At 54.3% G+C, this 15,738-nt stretch overlaps 1 protein-coding gene across 2 annotated transcripts; it reads right to left on the bottom strand.

The window, feature by feature from the left end:
* Window positions 1-1,958: 1,958 nt before the first annotated feature.
* IRF2BP2 (interferon regulatory factor 2 binding protein 2) lies at window positions 1,959-3,973 on the bottom strand. Of its 2 annotated transcripts, none has more exons than XM_074168870.1 (3): window positions 3,362-3,973; window positions 2,989-3,313; window positions 1,959-2,677 (listed from the first exon to the last, which is right to left on the bottom strand). In XM_074168870.1, exons 1-3 carry the CDS (start codon window positions 3,971-3,973, stop codon window positions 1,959-1,961), a joined length of 1,656 nt encoding a protein of 551 aa, XP_074024971.1. The 2 variants fall into 2 exon arrangements, with proteins under 2 accessions (XP_074024971.1, XP_074024970.1); XM_074168869.1 differs by having other exon boundaries at window positions 2,944-3,313.
* Between the last annotated feature and the right edge of the window lie 11,765 nt (window positions 3,974-15,738).

A 15,738-nucleotide genomic window follows, 5' to 3' on the forward strand; every position in this document is an offset into this window, starting at 1 on the left:
ACATTGACCTGTAATATGGAACACAATGTAGTGGGTGTGCTCATTAAACACTTCATAAAAAATTACTGTGCATGTGCAGTTCTGATTTTCAAATACTAATAATGACCGTTTCTTTTTTTTAAAAAAAAAAAAAAGAAAAAAAAAGTAGTCTTCCAAAAAAGATCTACTCTGCATTAAATTGCAGTCTGAACATTATCACAATAAGAACAGTTGACGAAAAAGCACCCAAAATTCTTCAAATTATAGTCGGCTGAACAGATTTTTCCTCCTCCTCTTCCGATACTCAAAGTGTTTATTAGCCCATCCCCAGGAAGGGACGACCTCGCCACCCTTTTGCTCAGAAACAACCGCTTTATAACTGAGTTATAAACACCTCGACAGAAGGGCTCGTACAGCTGCAGCGTTGCCAACGAACTATAAACAGCACAAAAACATCACTGTAAGACTCAAACTATTTCTAGTAACCAATGATTTATTGATTTTAGAAGTCTGCTTGGTGATGCAGAAGCGTGATCAAAAGAAGTGGCTTTACAAAAGAGTTCTCCAAAGTAGCTTAAAAGGCAGGGCCAGGGCCATTATGTGCAGCCCTAATTGCTTTCATTTCAACCAGTTTATATTTTCATTTTCAAAGAATAGCAGTAGGTTTGTTTCAAGCACACGTAATAAGGAAATTACAGGTTTCCTCCACCTACATTTGGGCTGTCACTGATATGCCCGCGGGCAATCTGGCAGAGCCTCAGTCACCGCTGTCACTGTACCACACCGTACCTGCCACTACTTGGAAACACCGGGTCAGTGATAGTAACAATAGCAACAGCACTAGAGGTGACTGATAAGCAAACTCAAAGTCCACCTGTACTATCTGAAAATTAAAGTAAAATTTATAACAAAAAAAAAAATATTAAATCAGTCTCTCCCCCACCTCCCCAGCTTTGTCTAAAACCACAAAAGCCTCAGAAGTGACACTGAAGACTTCAGAGATGGCAGTGCTATGTTGGCACCTTCGCCAATGGTATAATTAAGTTCGTTATCAAAATTCCACGTTATGGTATGAAATTGGTGAACAAATGCAGTCTTGTAATCTTACAACTGATCACGTGAACTGCGGTCAACTTTGCCTTAAAAAAAAAAAAGAAAAATAACAAACCCAAACCAAAACCAAACAAACCCAGAAATCCCTAACTCAACAGCGCCTCTCGGACACCTCTCCACATCCTACTCTGAAGGCAACTTCCCTTGAGAAACACGGAGGAATTTGGGATGGGATCTGGCAGATCTGCCATGGCAACCCGAGTCGCGCATTCCCAGGAGAAAGCCCTCCTGCTCCCTAAGCTCGCCTACGGATGGCAATGGGCATCCCCGCCTTGGCTAGCCACTCTTCTCCCCAACCGCCTCAGACCAAGCCTGCATGCGACAAGCTCTACAGGACAGGGGCCAGGAATAAGGAATCACAGACAGTAAGGCAATCTTTACAATGTCAGAAAGTGTATTTGGCATTAAAAAAAAAAAAAAAAGAAAGAAAAAGAAAAAGAAAAAAAATGAAACAAGTGCATACAAATACAGCTAGAAGCATTTCTGGTTTGCCAAGTGCTCTCTAAAAAAAGCAGCGCAAGTCACAGCCTACATTGAACAGTAACTGTCACCAGGGAAGCACAACAAATAGTTGCTATAACAAAAGGGGAAAAGGAAAAAAAAACCAAAACGAAAAAAAAAAAACCAAAACAAAAAAGGAGAAGAATTAGAAGAAATGCCTTTATAATAAGTACATACCTTTTGTCTTCAAAAAATATAGAAACACAATGTATTCAAAAAAATCAAAATTATACAGCCATGTTTATGAAGTCTACATTTCCCTTGTCTTGGAGATATATATATATTTATATATATATATTTATAGATATATACAGAATTCGAGCAGTTTGAGTTCAAGGTGACGTTGGGCGGCGAGAGCGGGCAAGTCACGAGTCCCTCTCCTTTTTCACTTTCACATCTCCGGCCAGGATGGTGGCGATCTCCCCCTGCATGAAGGCCCAGGGGACGTTGGAGCCCACCAGGGGACACTTCTCCCCGCTGGGACAATACACCTCGCCGCTGGCTCCCTGCTGCTTGATGCTCTGCCGGGAGCAGGGGAAGCAGAACTTGTGGGAGGGGACGGAGGGGCACTGCACGAAGTGGGTGTCTTCCAGGCGCTCGTGGCAGAGGGTACAACACAAGGGGACGCTGGCGGCGAGGGACGAGTCCGGCAGGCTGGCGGGATGGACGGGCTCCAGCCCGCCCGCCGCGTTGGCCCCCTGGCCCGGCACCTCCCTGCCGCCGGGGCCCAGCCTTCTTTGGTTCATGGCGGAGGGCGAGGGGGGGCTGCTGCTGTTTCTCCGCGTGGTGGAGTGGACCTGGTTGGCGTCTTTGGAGGCGTGGTTGCCCCCGGCATTGTCCGCCACCAAAATGAGGGCGGCCATGGGGGACTGGCCGTTCTGGGCCGCCTCGGGCGGCGTGGTCCGGTTGGAGTGGGGCGAGGCGGTGGGCGGCGGGGGCGACATGAAAGGGGTGGCCGTCAGCGGCAGCTTCATCCCTTCCGACGAGGTGGGCAGCCAGGGCTGCGCCTCCCCGTTGATCTTCGGGGGTCCCGCCTCGCCCTCCGGCTCGGGGGAAGGCTTCCTCTTCCGGGCGGCCCGGGCGCCTGCGGAGGCAGAAGGGGGGGGGGAAGGGAGAAAAGAGGAGGAGGAGGAGGAAGGTGAGAAGGCAGCTCAGTCGCAACGCACCGCCGAGCACGGGAGTCACCGCCGTGCAATCGCAGAAACGGGTGGCCGCGGCCACCCCCCGGGCACCCGGCCACCCAGGCCGTCGGGCCACCGCCTCGACGCCTCCCGGGATCCTCCGCCCCGCATGCCGGAAGAGGCGCCCCCCGCCCTGCCCTCCCCTACCCCCCGGCCCCCGCCGCCTCACCTGGCTTGGCCACGGCGCCGTTGGTCTCGTAGCCCAGCAGCCTGCCGCCCGCCATGCCCGGTTCCTTCTTGAACTTGCTGTCGAAGGGCGGCACGGCGTGGCCGCCGTGCTGGTGCAGGGCCAGCAGCGTGTCCCGCACCGTCTTGGGCTTGGCCAGCCATTCCTGCTCGCTGCCCGGCCGGCCCTTGCCCTCGGCGGCCAGCTCCGCCGCCGCCGCCGCCGGCAGGCTCTCGGCCGAGCCCCGCTTCTCCTTGGCGCCTCCGTCGTGCTCCCCCGCCGCGCCGCCGCCGGCCGAGGAGGAGGAGGAGGAGACGGAGCCGGGGCGCTTGTGCCCCAGCTCGCCGGGCTGCCCCGCCGCTTGCCCCGCCGCCTGCGCCGCCGCCGCCGGCTGCTGGGGGACGGGGACGGCCATCGGGGCGGGCGCGGCGGAGATGGCGGCCAGCGAAGCGGCGGCGGCGGCGGCGGCGCGGCTGCCCAGGCCGCCGATGGCGGCGGGGAGCCCGGCGCCGTTCACCAGCGGCACCAGGGTGGGGGGCACGGCGTGCGTCCGCCGCGGGTTGGGGCTCTGCCGATTGAGCTCGGGCGGCTCCTCGGGCTTGGGGAAGCCGTTGGGCACCAGGATGCCGTTGACCTGCCGTCCGCCGCCGTACTCGGCGCCCAGGCGGGGCGGCGGCCGCTCGGCCGCCAGCGAGTAGCGCTCCAGGGGCTGCGGCGGGGGCCGCCCCGCCGCCTCCGCCGCCGCGGCGTGGCCGAGCTGCTGCTGCTGCGCCAGGAGCTCCTTGGCGGAGAGCGGCGGCTGCTTGGCGTGGGGCGGCGGCGGGGCCCGGCCCTCGGGGAAACAGCCGTGCGCCCGCTTCAGCTGCCGCGCCGTGTCGATGACGAACTCCACCCGGTCGGCGCCCTCGTAGTTGACGCAGCCCCGGCACACGGGCTCGGTGAAGTCCCAGATCATGGCCCAGGGCATGCGGGGCAGGTCGCACAGGTAGCACGACTGCCTGCGGGAAGCAGCCGCCACCGCCGCCGACGACATGTCCCGGCCCCGGGGCAGCGGCGAGCGCCCCCCGCTCCGGCTCCGGCCGCCGCCGCCTCCTCCTCCTCCTCCTCCGCCGCCCCTCGCCACCGGAGTCCCGACGGGGAGGCTCGGGCGCCGCGGCCGCAGCAGGACCGTCCGCCGGGTCCCCTCCCCCTCGCCTTCCTCTTCCTTGCGCTGGAGCGGGGCGCGGCGGGCGCCCCGGCAGGCAGAGCCGCTGCGGGGGACGCCGCTCCCCTCGCCGTCTCCGCCGGCGGCGCTCACAGGACGGCGGGGACGCGCATCTCCGCGGCGCGGCTGGCGCAGGGCTGCGGCCGCTGCCGCCCGCACGGCTCCCCCGCTCGCTGGCTACTACGGGGCGGCGCGGGGCGGCGGGGGCCGGCGCGGCGGGGCGGGGACTGCCGCGGGGGCCGGGGCCGGGGCTGGCGGCGGCGCCGTGCCGTGCCGGGCTCCAGCCGCCACCGCCGCCTCTGCGCGCCGCCGCCGCCTCGATTCTTCGACAGTTGCCGGCCGCGCCTGCGCGATGGGCGCCCCCGCCCCGCCGCCGCCGCTGCTGCCGCGATCCCGGCCCCGGCCCCTGCCCGCGCCACCGGCACCGGGGGTCCCTCCTGCCGCCGCGGGGCGGGGGGGGGGGGTCGCCGCGCCCCCGCCCCGTCTGCCTCTCGGGGAGGGCTGTGGGACCAGGCGAGGGGCGGGGGTGCGACGCAACTCCCCTCTTCTGTTCTGTTATTATTTTTATTATTGTTTTTCTTGCCGTTTCCTGCGCCGCCGAGGGGTTTTGCCGAAACCTGGCACCCGCGGCCGCAGAGATGCACGATGGCGGGGGGGGCTCGGTGTCTCCCCGCCCCTCTGGGCCGGTGACCTTGGGCACGGTGCGGCGCCCCGGGCGCACCCCGCGGCTGCGGGGTCCCCCGTTCCCCAGCGGCGGTCAGCGCCACCGCCGGGCAGGGGCTGGCGCCCTCCCGCGCCGCTGCCCGGCTTTGTTCTCCCCGCCGGGGCAGGAGACACCATTATAAACAAATACAACGATTACTTTTTTTTTTTTTAACTGTTGTCATTGTATCATTGTACACAGGAAATAGGACGTTCTAGATTTCCTGTCATTTTTAACCACAAACCAGCGGTTCTCTAATGCAGATTAGCAAAATTCACACAGACTAAGCAAACGCCTCAAAAAAAAGAGAAAAACCTGCAGACATGTTTCCCCGTCCCCCTTCCACGCTGCGAATCGCTCATCCGCCGCCCGCACGCCCACCGAAACACGGGGGGGGAGGACCGGGGGGAGAGGCAAGGGAAGGAGGAAAAGGGGGTGTTCGCTCTCCCCGTTTGCCGCGGGAGGGGAAGCGACCCCTCACCGGGCGCATCCCGGCACGCACGGCCGGCTGCACGCCTCTGCCCGGGCAGGGTAAACACGGCGGAGGCTGCTCCCCCCGACGCCCGTGCTGGGGCCGCCCTTCCCACGGCGTTATGTAGGTTACGGGGGAGGGAGGGCGGGAGGCGGGGGCCGGCCGGGGCCGGGGAAGCTCTGACGTCCGCCGCCGCCGCCGGCAGGAGGTGCCTCTCCGCGGCTGGCAGCCGCCCGACGGCGGGGCCGGGACGCTGCGGGGTCGGGGGCGCTGCCGCCGGGCCTGCCCCGAACGAAGCGCCGCCTCCCCCCGGCTCTTCCTCGGCTCGGCGCGGGGGGTGAGGTGGGGAACGTTCGTCGGGGCAGGGGGCTCGGTGGCGCGGCCGCCCCTGCGCCCCCGGGGCGGGAGCGCGGGGGTGGCTTGCCTCGCCCTGCCCCGCTCTCTCCTCGTCCTCGGGCTGGCTCTTAGCTCCGGTGCCAGTGCCAGGTTGGGTGACTTTGCAACTGCACGCCCGGCCGAGCGTCCTGCAGGCGCCGGGCTGTTCACAAGCAAAACAAAAAACCTGCCCCGACCCAGCCCCGCACCACGGCCGCTGCCCCGCAGCCCTCAGGGGTGGTCCCCGCTCCGCACCGTGGGGCAGAAGAAAGGGGAAGGGGACAGCCCGGCCACGGCCCCGACGTGTCCCCGGAGAGCCAAGGGTTAACACGGGCTCGCTTTTCCCGAGCAGCCTTCCTTTCACATTGCATCAAAGTCCTTTAAAGCTGTTTCTCTTCCCTCCTCCCCTCCCCGGCTGGAAAGACGCTTTATCCATGCATGCTAAGTAAACAGATCTTTGTTTTCGTCTTCCACCCACTGCCCTCTTTCTCCAGCCCGAAGCTGGAACCTCGCCAAGCCGGCTGCAGCGATTGCTGCCTCCACACACACACACACACACTCTCACACACATACGCGGGAAGAAGCCGGGTTTCTCGGGTGAGGCAATGCGCCTGCAATTGGCAGGGACAAGGCAGGAATTGTAATTGCACTTCATCATGTGATGGCTTATGAAAGAGGAAGTTTGGATGTTTTAGTCACGTACTCCTTTGCCCTCTTGCTTTAGCCTCCAGGTTCTGCGAAGGAAAAAATTACATATATTTATATATACTGGTGGAAAGCCAAGAAACAGTGTGTTTGCACATTTCAGATCATGAGCGGAGCTGGAGTGCGAGCTGAGTGAGGCTGCAGGGGAAGAAGAAAGCAGAGCTTTCAGCTGTGGCAGGCTTTTAACTGCAGGACAGAAAATGTGATCTGTATTTATTTTCCTTTATTTCTAATGAAAACTAGCTGCTTGGAAAAGTCGAGATGAGCGGTATTCAGTTTTTGCCACATTTGCTGCCTTTGAATTCATTCGGGTGGAAAAGGCAAAAAAAAAAAGGTTACTGAGCTCAATCTCAAAAAGCTGATAAAAAAATAGTGGCAGTGCTACATAGGAAATGTGGCTTATGTATCAAATCACAAGAAAAAAGTCCTCAAAGCTGCTGACTGTTACAGCAGTAACTGCACAGGAATCGAACACATAATGCCTTTGGTTCTTGTTCCTTTTTTTTTTTTTTTTTTTTTTTGAAATAGAAGCTGTCCTTCTGTGGCCTATCTTTGCGAAAACGCCCCTTGCTATGACATGCCAATGCTATAGATAAGAGCAGCGAGTGCTGGAGGACACCTGATGGGGCCAGGGCAGTGTCTGACTGAGGAGCACCATGGTGGCATGGATGGGGGCCCAGCATGTTGCGGGAGGCCTTTGCCTTGCCCCAGTTGTGCCCAATGTCATGGTTGAGAGCAGGAAGGGAGAGGAGAGGCTGGAGCAGGACAGCTCTTTGAGATGAGCTCTGACTGCCACCCGCACATCAATGCCATGGCGAGCCCCTTCCCACCCAGTGTTTTTTGGTGCTTTTCACTGCGCCACACTGAGCTCTTGCTGTGTTTCTCTGCTGTTTCCTCCCCGTGGGGTCCCATTTCCGTTCCCACCTTTCCCCTGTGCTGGTGGCAGCGATCGCATGCAGCCCCTTGTCCCCCTGCCCCTCTGAGCTGTGTCCCCAGCCCGCGCTTCACCACCTGCGCTTCACCCACCCCTCCGTGGGGCCCACCCTTCCTTTTGTGTCCAAACCAGTGCTCCTCACCTCCTCCCCTGTTCCCTCAGCGTTCCCCTTTCCCTCCCTCCCTCCCGATCGAGGGCTGCCCCACAACCTCATTCTGCAGATACATGTTGTTTCCTCCATGGGTCTTACTTGCATCCTTGTGTTGGGCAGAGGTCCTGCAGGGACCAAAGCGGACAGAGCAAGGATGGAAGGGAAATTGTGGTGGAGGGTGCCTCCACTTCTCCTTTTTTGATCCGTAATGAATTATGGAGGGTACTCTCCCAGAACTGGGAGTGGAGAGGTTGGGAATTGTCCTTGAAGCTTTGGATTTGGTCAGATGCAGCTGATTTTGGGGCAAGGAGCCCACAAAAGCAGTGCCATTGTGGCTGAAAGCAAGGCCTGCCTGCTCAACCTGCAGAAACCTGACAGCAGATTACAACCTCCACCAGTGCCCAGCCAGGAGTTCGGTCACTAAATATTTGTTATAATGTTCGTAGAGTCTCTGTTGAGAGGAGAGTTCAGGTAGGAAGAGAGGGGCTTTGCCTCAACTCCAAGTTGCCTCCTGATTTTATGGCATCTTTGCCATTTTCATTCCTACTGGAGATGGCAGGTTGCTCCAGAGGATTTTCCAGAGAGCTGAATGAACCCAGGTTTCAGTGGGCTCCTTGCCTAGGTGAGGATTATGTGATTTTTGCCAAACAGTTAAGAAGCCCCTAAAGCAACTGCCGGATCTTGCTTGTAAACAGCTGCTCATATTTGCCTGCAAGATTGAGCTGCTGGTAGCCATTTTAGAAACACTGAAACTTTTGATTTTCATTGAAAATGATCCATCATTTTGAAAGTGAATCCATCCCCTCCCTCCCACATTTTAGGTATGGATTTTAAGATGTACAATTCAAACAGCAGTTCAGGCGATGTCTTGCTTTCATGTTGATGGTGGTCCCAAACCCAGCCTCATGGCACATTGAAAAGAGAAAAACCCTAGAGAAAAAAGAAAAATCCCCATCCAATAGTGCTTTCTCTAGTGCCATAGGAAAAAAAAAAAAAAAGATACTGATGCAAACGAGAGTATCATCAAGCCCAGCCTGTTGACATAAATAGGCTTTGGACAGGCTCATGGTAAGTCACTGATCCTGCAGATGTTTACAGCCACTTATAACTTTATTCACAGGAGCATCACTATGAATGTAAAGCCATGTGTGCTTACGTGCTAGCAGGACCAGGGTGTGCTTCCCCGAGAGCTGCTCATCAGCGGTGGCGTGCTGACGGCTGCCCTGCTCTGCAGGCTGGGGCTGACAGAGGCACTAGCAGAAAAATACTCCACCAAGGCTGGACGGAGGTCACCACACCAGCTCCCTATGAGGCAGGACATGCCAGAGGACTGAGCAGACTCAGCAGCTACTTAGTGCCTGCCTTTTGCCATACATGGGGGCCTCGTATTAACCCCTTGAAGGCAGCTGTGTTGAACGCCACTGCTTGGTGTTGACTTCTGAAGAGCTGTGAGGCACCACCTAAGCAGAGCCTGCCTAGAAAAGGAAGCAGCAGCAGGACACTGGTGTGCCATTAGTTTTTAGGACAAGAGGAAATGGCTTCAAGTTACACCAGAGGAGGTTTAGATTGGATATAAGGAAAAATTTCTACACCAAAAGGGTTATCAAATATTGGAACAGGCTGCCGAGGGAAGTGCTGGAATCGCCATTCCTGGAGGTATTTAAAAGACATGTAGATGTGGTGCTGAGGGACGTGGTTTAGTGATGGTTTTGTCAGTGTTAGGTTGATGGTTGGACTCGATTATCTGAAAGGTCCCTTCTAACCTAGACAATTCTATGATTCTATAATTCTAGTTCACGGATATTTCCCGAAATATGGAAATGCTATTTATGCTGCTATTCTACTATGATTTTTCACTCTAGAAAGTTCGGGCAGGGGTAGTTACCAGGGAGTCACAGTCCTAGCAAGAGCGTGGGTGCCACAGCTTCTGCTCCATTGGTGGGCTCTACCCTAGGCTATTTGGAGCAAAAATTGCACGCTTTCTTTAAAAAAGGAAACAATTCTGTTTCTAACTGAGCAGTTGACTTTACACCCTCTTTTCAAGTAACAGTAGAAAAAAAAAAGCAGCGAGGAAACGATCATGGAAATACTTGGGAAATTCAGAGGTTACTACCCTCCGAAGAGAAATAAAAACTTCAGAGAGATACTTCCAGATGCCAGAAGAAAGGGCAATTGATGTGGAAAAGCTTCCGCCCCTTGTCCCCAGGCTGGGTAAATAGGCATGTCGGGTTATCCCATTTACACCCCGCCTTGGTGCTCTGCATTGCGAGCCACAGTCGGCAATTGTCTGTGGCCACGGCGAGGGGGGCAGGAATGCGGTGGCCGGGGGCTTCCTGGGGCGCAGGCAGAGCGGCCGGCCGGCCGGGTGACCCCTTCCCAAAATAAACAGGAAGCCCAGGAAGCCATGACCCCTCCGCGACACCGCGCCGGCTCTGTTCCCTGCCTCCTGCACGGGAGCCGACAGGCTTCCAAGTACCCTCCGAAAATGGGACAGGGGCGAGGGCTTCACAGGAAACGTTACAAAATAGCAGCAGAAACAGATCCTCTGTTGAAAAAATTACAGAGGGCTTTAAAACTCCTTCTGTTTAAGCCCCCAGATAGTCATATTCCTCGCTGGTGCTTCATCCCTCAGAGCCCATGGCAATACAGTGTGCCAAGAAGGGGCAAAGCTTCCCTTTCTGCATGGGGTGAAGAGCTGGTGTGCCTGAGCGGAGCAAGAAGAGGAGCCCCAGGGAGGCTGCGCCAAGGGATATCTCGGCTGGGCTGGGGAGCTCAGGCTGGGAAACTTTTTCCCTGCTTGGGGGAGTTGGTGGCGAGGTCGTCACATGAAATAAAAGTCAAAACCGAGGCGCAGACCTTCTCGAAGCCTGGGCCAGAGCCATTAAAGTTGTTTCCAGCGTGGGTGTTCCTGCATTACCAAAATGTCCCCCCGAAGCAGCAAACTGGTGCTTGCTGACAGCTCCAGCTGGCAAGTCATCTCCCGGGCCTGCCAGAAGAGTTGGCCATCCCTAAAGACCTCCCTGCCTCGGCAGCCACCAGCCCTACAGCTTGGGGCAGGACAGGACCACTGCTGGTGGGGGAGTCAGCCCAGCTGAAGGTAGTCTTTGCTGCTGCTGACCTCAAGGTTTCCTGCCGGTGCCGGCAGTTTTGTAATCCCACTTTTCTGCTTACCTGGGGGTCCCCTTGTCCTCCCCACAGGTCACGGGCACCTGGAGGGGCTGAGGACTCTGGGGGACAGGCACTGATGGGTTTGGTCTCCACACTAGTTCAAAGAGACTTCAAGGGGGAGAAAAAAGCGGAGATGGATTCCATCTCTGATTACCTAGCAATTGCTAGGGTTTTATAGTTACCAAACTACAAAAATTTTGGTAGCTTGCTACCAAGCTACAAGCTGGGTAGCAAGACCACCCCGTTGGTGCCCTTCGTGCCCATGCTCCTGTGCCCCCCCACCTCAGGGAAACCAATCTTTAGGAGAAATAGTACAACATATGGAGAGACGTGCAGCTGCTACAGGGGCATCTCTTGAGCAGCCCACTCTTCCTTCATGAGGAATTTCGGGCATTGGCATGCAAAGGCTGCGAGTCAGTGCGTTAGGCTGCAGCCTTGATTTGTTCCAGGCATGTTGAGATACGGTGGAGGTGCCCACATTTCTACTAGTCATTGCAGCTATATTATTTCAATTTTGCAACGTAACAAGAGTTAACAGAAGTGTGTCCAAATCTGAGAAAACACAAACGCAAATGAAATGTGTTTCTGTTCCCCCTGGCACTGCCTTTCATTCCTCTCCCTCTCCCTTGCTCTCTTCCTGATGCCCACCAGGAAGTGTCCCTCCTCTGTGGGAGCCCCTCAGGGAGCACTCTGGCCAGTCAGAGCTGGGGAAATGCTCTTTGCTGTGCTTCAGCCTCTAGCCTTACCTTTTTGCTCACTGCTGTCTAATATGCTAAGTAAAAACAAGTAAAAGAGGGTATTTTTATCTTCCTGTACATTCTGTCATATGCATAGTATACTACTGTGTAGCAATGCTGAGGAGCAATACTTACAAGTTTAGGCATTAATGATTCATTTGTAAACTTAAACAGCAGAGATGTATTGCATTACCTCATCCTGTCCACTTGTACTTTCAGGCAAAAAAATCATGCGCATCCCTTTTCCAGGCACCTACATCCCTCCTGTTCATGCTGAGCTCCAGAAAGAGGTGCCTGGTAGGAAGTAGTCGAGTTCATATTTGATAAAAAGAACACCAACACCATTAATAAGAGGTAGACCTGTGCTGGAGCTGGCAATTAAACTCAGTCTCCTCCTCCGAATTTCAGTCATTAAAGGAACTTGCCCAAGGCTGGGACTTGCGTATCACTTAGTCTCCCAAATGGGACTAGATGAAGGACTGAGGACCAGTTCTCTTCATAATGGGACCTGCTGAGGTCCTTGCGTCATGCCCGAGGAATGGCCACGCTGGTGAGCTCGCTGGGGCGGCAGCAGAGGCTGCTGGCACAGCTGCCACTGGCTGCTCATTCAGGGGTCTTGCACATGCGCTTGGAAGGTGCCAGACAGGTGTCCCTCAACAACCCTCTCCCTAACACCTCTCACCACGGTTTCAACATGCAGTCCATGATGATCAGGAGCACCACGCAGCTGCCTCTTTGCTCCACGATCTACTTGGAGAGTCCTTTAGAGGCTGTGCCAACAGCAGCTGGCTTGGAGGACACCGCTGTTGTTTTGTGTCAGACCCCATGGCGCCCCATGGGAGCTTGCTGAGACATGGGCAGACACGTCCACACCTCCTTTAAACCCCCCTGGGGAGAGAAAAGGCAGGGAAAAACCACACAGTGTAAACTTCAGCAAGAACTAGTGACCTAGTGCTGACCAGGGCCCCTCAAATTTGTCTCCCTGGCCACGGTGAAGACATGGCTCGAGTCAGATGAAGGTCTTCTGCTTCACTTCCCATATCCCCTGCACAGCCTCAGAGTTGAGTAACTTCTGGATATCACAAATCTGAGATGAGTTTCAATGGCTGATCCAGAGGCAAGAGGACGATCACCTTCATCATCCGTTTTCCCTCTGCCAGTTACTATTATTGTTAACTGCCATTCTACACACATTGTAATTAAGTGGAAAAAATACAGACCAAATGAAAAAGGGTATGAGCCTCTCAAAAACATCTCTGCGCTAGCTGCAGCCTGACTCAGCCTTCAATTAACATTCTTACTTAAAATAGTTTTGTTATATGGCTTTTGTTAAATCTGACATAACAGCAGGCCAAATCACCGCCCCAGAGCACCACGCTGAAGAGAGGAGCTTGGCACTGGTCTCCTGGGCACCATCTCATCCTGTCTTCGATCCAGATGGCCTTGGATGTGGGTGAGCTACCGGACGAGAGTGTGCAGTACACCTGCGGCTCTGCCTTGACAAGCACATTGAACTGGTGCTGCCACCAGTGCCAGAAGAAGTGCCAGAAGCTGCCACCAGTGCCAGAAGAAGTGGCCCCGCTTTCCCCACCACAGCTGCTCGGTTCTGCCCGGCGATGCCCTCTGGAGCATACCTGGCAGTGCCGACAGCCACGGCACAGCTAAACCTGCTCCAGTGCCCCCATCCCGCTGCTCCGGGGGAGTTCCCGGGGCAAAAGGGAGCAGGTCAGGATGGGTGTCCAGGGAGGGACCTCAGCAGTGGCACTGGTTCGCAGCTGCTGCAGGAGACCCTCGTGCTGCACCCGCACCCATCCCATTACCTGCTGCCGGCTGTGCCACTGCACCTCAAGCTACCAGAGGGGATGCTGACAAGGAGAGAGGGACACATGGGCCAGCAGGGCTTGCTAGGGACACCAGGTCACTCTGGAGATGGTTTTGATTTCCTACTGGGGCCTGAGGAGCTTGAGAGCTGGGCTCCATCTCCTGCAGAGTGGGGTGGCAACCCTGCCTCCATCACCACTACGGATAACGTGGGAAAACCTCTGCACAGGGCTCCTCCTCTTCACTGCAGAGGGATGTCCTCATGGCTCAGTACTGTTAGAAAAGCGTTTAACTACCAGCGTGTTTTTTTCTTGGTTGTTGTTATTGGGCCTGGCTTTTAGCTGGTACAGAACATGCTCTTTGTGTGTGTGTGCATTTACGTGTGTGCCCACAGAATATAAAATTCCAGAGTTTGTATTAAAATCTGGAAAACTGGCACATGGGATGCAGGTATGAGGTGAGGAAGATGCTCACGTCTACTTCAGTTTGTGGGACTACGTTTCATTTGACGCCATTGCTGTCAAATGTATGGCTCTATAAATGCTCTCTGGGATTGTGGGAACCTCAGCCTGAGTTTGCATGATGTTCCTGAAGCAGGATGGTGTTTCAAATGGAGAGAGAGCTGGGAAAATAAGGAGTTGGGCACATCTAAACCTAATATCGCTTACCACTCCCAACCTCAGGAAACCGATGAATGCAGTGGGCACCGTTTCCCCTTGGGGACAGGTCGGCTAAGTCACTGAATTTGCACCAGAGCAGCATTTGGCCCAAGGCGATCATGTGCAGCACCGGTTAATGTGAGGTCAGGAGACTGTGCAGCTGACTAGTCACCACCACCTGATCCAGAGGACTGTCGTGTCTGCTCTGCTTGGAGTCAAAGTCCAACCTGCTGCTGGCACAGAAGGAGAGTTGCTCTCACCAGGGCTCCCCTCCGCTGAGGAGCTGGGAAACCTCCTAGGGATGATGGAAAAGTCACGTAATGGGCTCAGCTCCTCTTCCGCTGGGAGAACCTGCGGTGGCACGCAACCTGGAAAGAAGTAGGTTAATGCAAGTGAGGTTCTTTCTTCTGGATTTTGTTTTATACCAAGAGTTATGTGTTTTGGCAGACTTTTTGATGAATAGGTCAGCAGGGTGTGGAAATGTATTCTAAAGCTTTCTGCATCCTTGCACATGCTTCTAGTTGCCGGGGGTATTGCCTACTGCTTCACTTGGAAAGGTTTAAAAGAAAATGCAAATTGTAGGCAAAGAGCAGAGATAGGTTTTGGTAAATAGGTTTGGCACAGATTTTAGCCATTCCCTTGTCATTTGTGAAACAACAGAAAGAACCCCCACTCAACTATATACAACATGAAAAGACCAGTTTCTCTGTTTACAAATGGTAAAAAAAAAAAACATCGCAACTGCTCTATGCACCTCCAGATAGCACATATAAATATCCATAAAATTGCCTCAGAATGGGTACAGGGCAAGTATGGGAAGAATCTGGACTTTTTCACATCTTCCAAAACTAGTGTCGGTAACAAAAAGATATTATTTCGTGTACTTCAAAGAGAGGGGAATGTTTCTGCACGCTGGGGTTTCAGAATCAAACTTCTACACCTGAAATCTGAGAAAAATCATATGAGCAAGAGACTAAGAAACTCTGTTCAGATGTAACCAGATACACTGTCCAACAGACTGGAATACTTAAAATCCTTTTTAACCAACGGCATGTCAAGACATGCCTGCTTCGGACACTGTTAAGACATCCAGCCCCCATATTTTGCATACCCTCCTAATTACATTCATATGTTTGGTTTCATATTTGACCTCTCTGTTGCAACAGATTGCCAAGTAAAGCACTCCTCCTCTTCGCTGTGATGCAGGACTTAAGCTGGAGAGTGTGGGGGATTCATGATCTTGGTATCCCTCATACACACACTTAGAGTGACAGGCACCAATAAGCAGAACAACAAAATAGAAACATGAAAAAAATCCCCAATACAAATGTGCACTTTTTAATTTAAAATATGGTCTGGGCTTTTTCTCTTTGCCTTGTTTTTTGGAGCACTTTGGTGTTCACACCTCTAATGCTTCCTCCAAAATCTGGCACCTTACCAGCTAGCAAGTTTCAGCTTTTCTTTATTAGGAAGAAAAGACTATTTGCACAAAAATTGCATCATTTCAGAGTGAGAAAATGACTCATCTGCGTTGATAGGACTTTTGTCACTGAATCCAGTAGGCTCAGGTTCCTAGTGCACCAGGAATGGCTTTACATGAAACCCCAGGCTGCACAAGGCGGTGGAAACACTGATCAGAAGACACCAACTGCACAGAGAAATTCACTGTTTTCTTCCCTCTCCTAAGTTCTCTTAAGAAGCCAAAGCCAAAAATCACATCACTGTCAGCAAGAACAGGATTGGACCCTTTATAGATAGAGATATAAAAACAGATAAATGTGATTATTTGGCACTAAATGCATGTGCTTTAAAAGCATGTTATCAATGAGAAAAAGATCTGAAGGCACAGCCATTCCTAAGTGGTAGCCT

This window comes from Numenius arquata, chromosome 2 (assembly GCF_964106895.1).
Source record: "Numenius arquata chromosome 2, bNumArq3.hap1.1, whole genome shotgun sequence".
In the NCBI taxonomy this organism is placed as follows: domain Eukaryota; kingdom Metazoa; phylum Chordata; class Aves; order Charadriiformes; family Scolopacidae; genus Numenius; species Numenius arquata.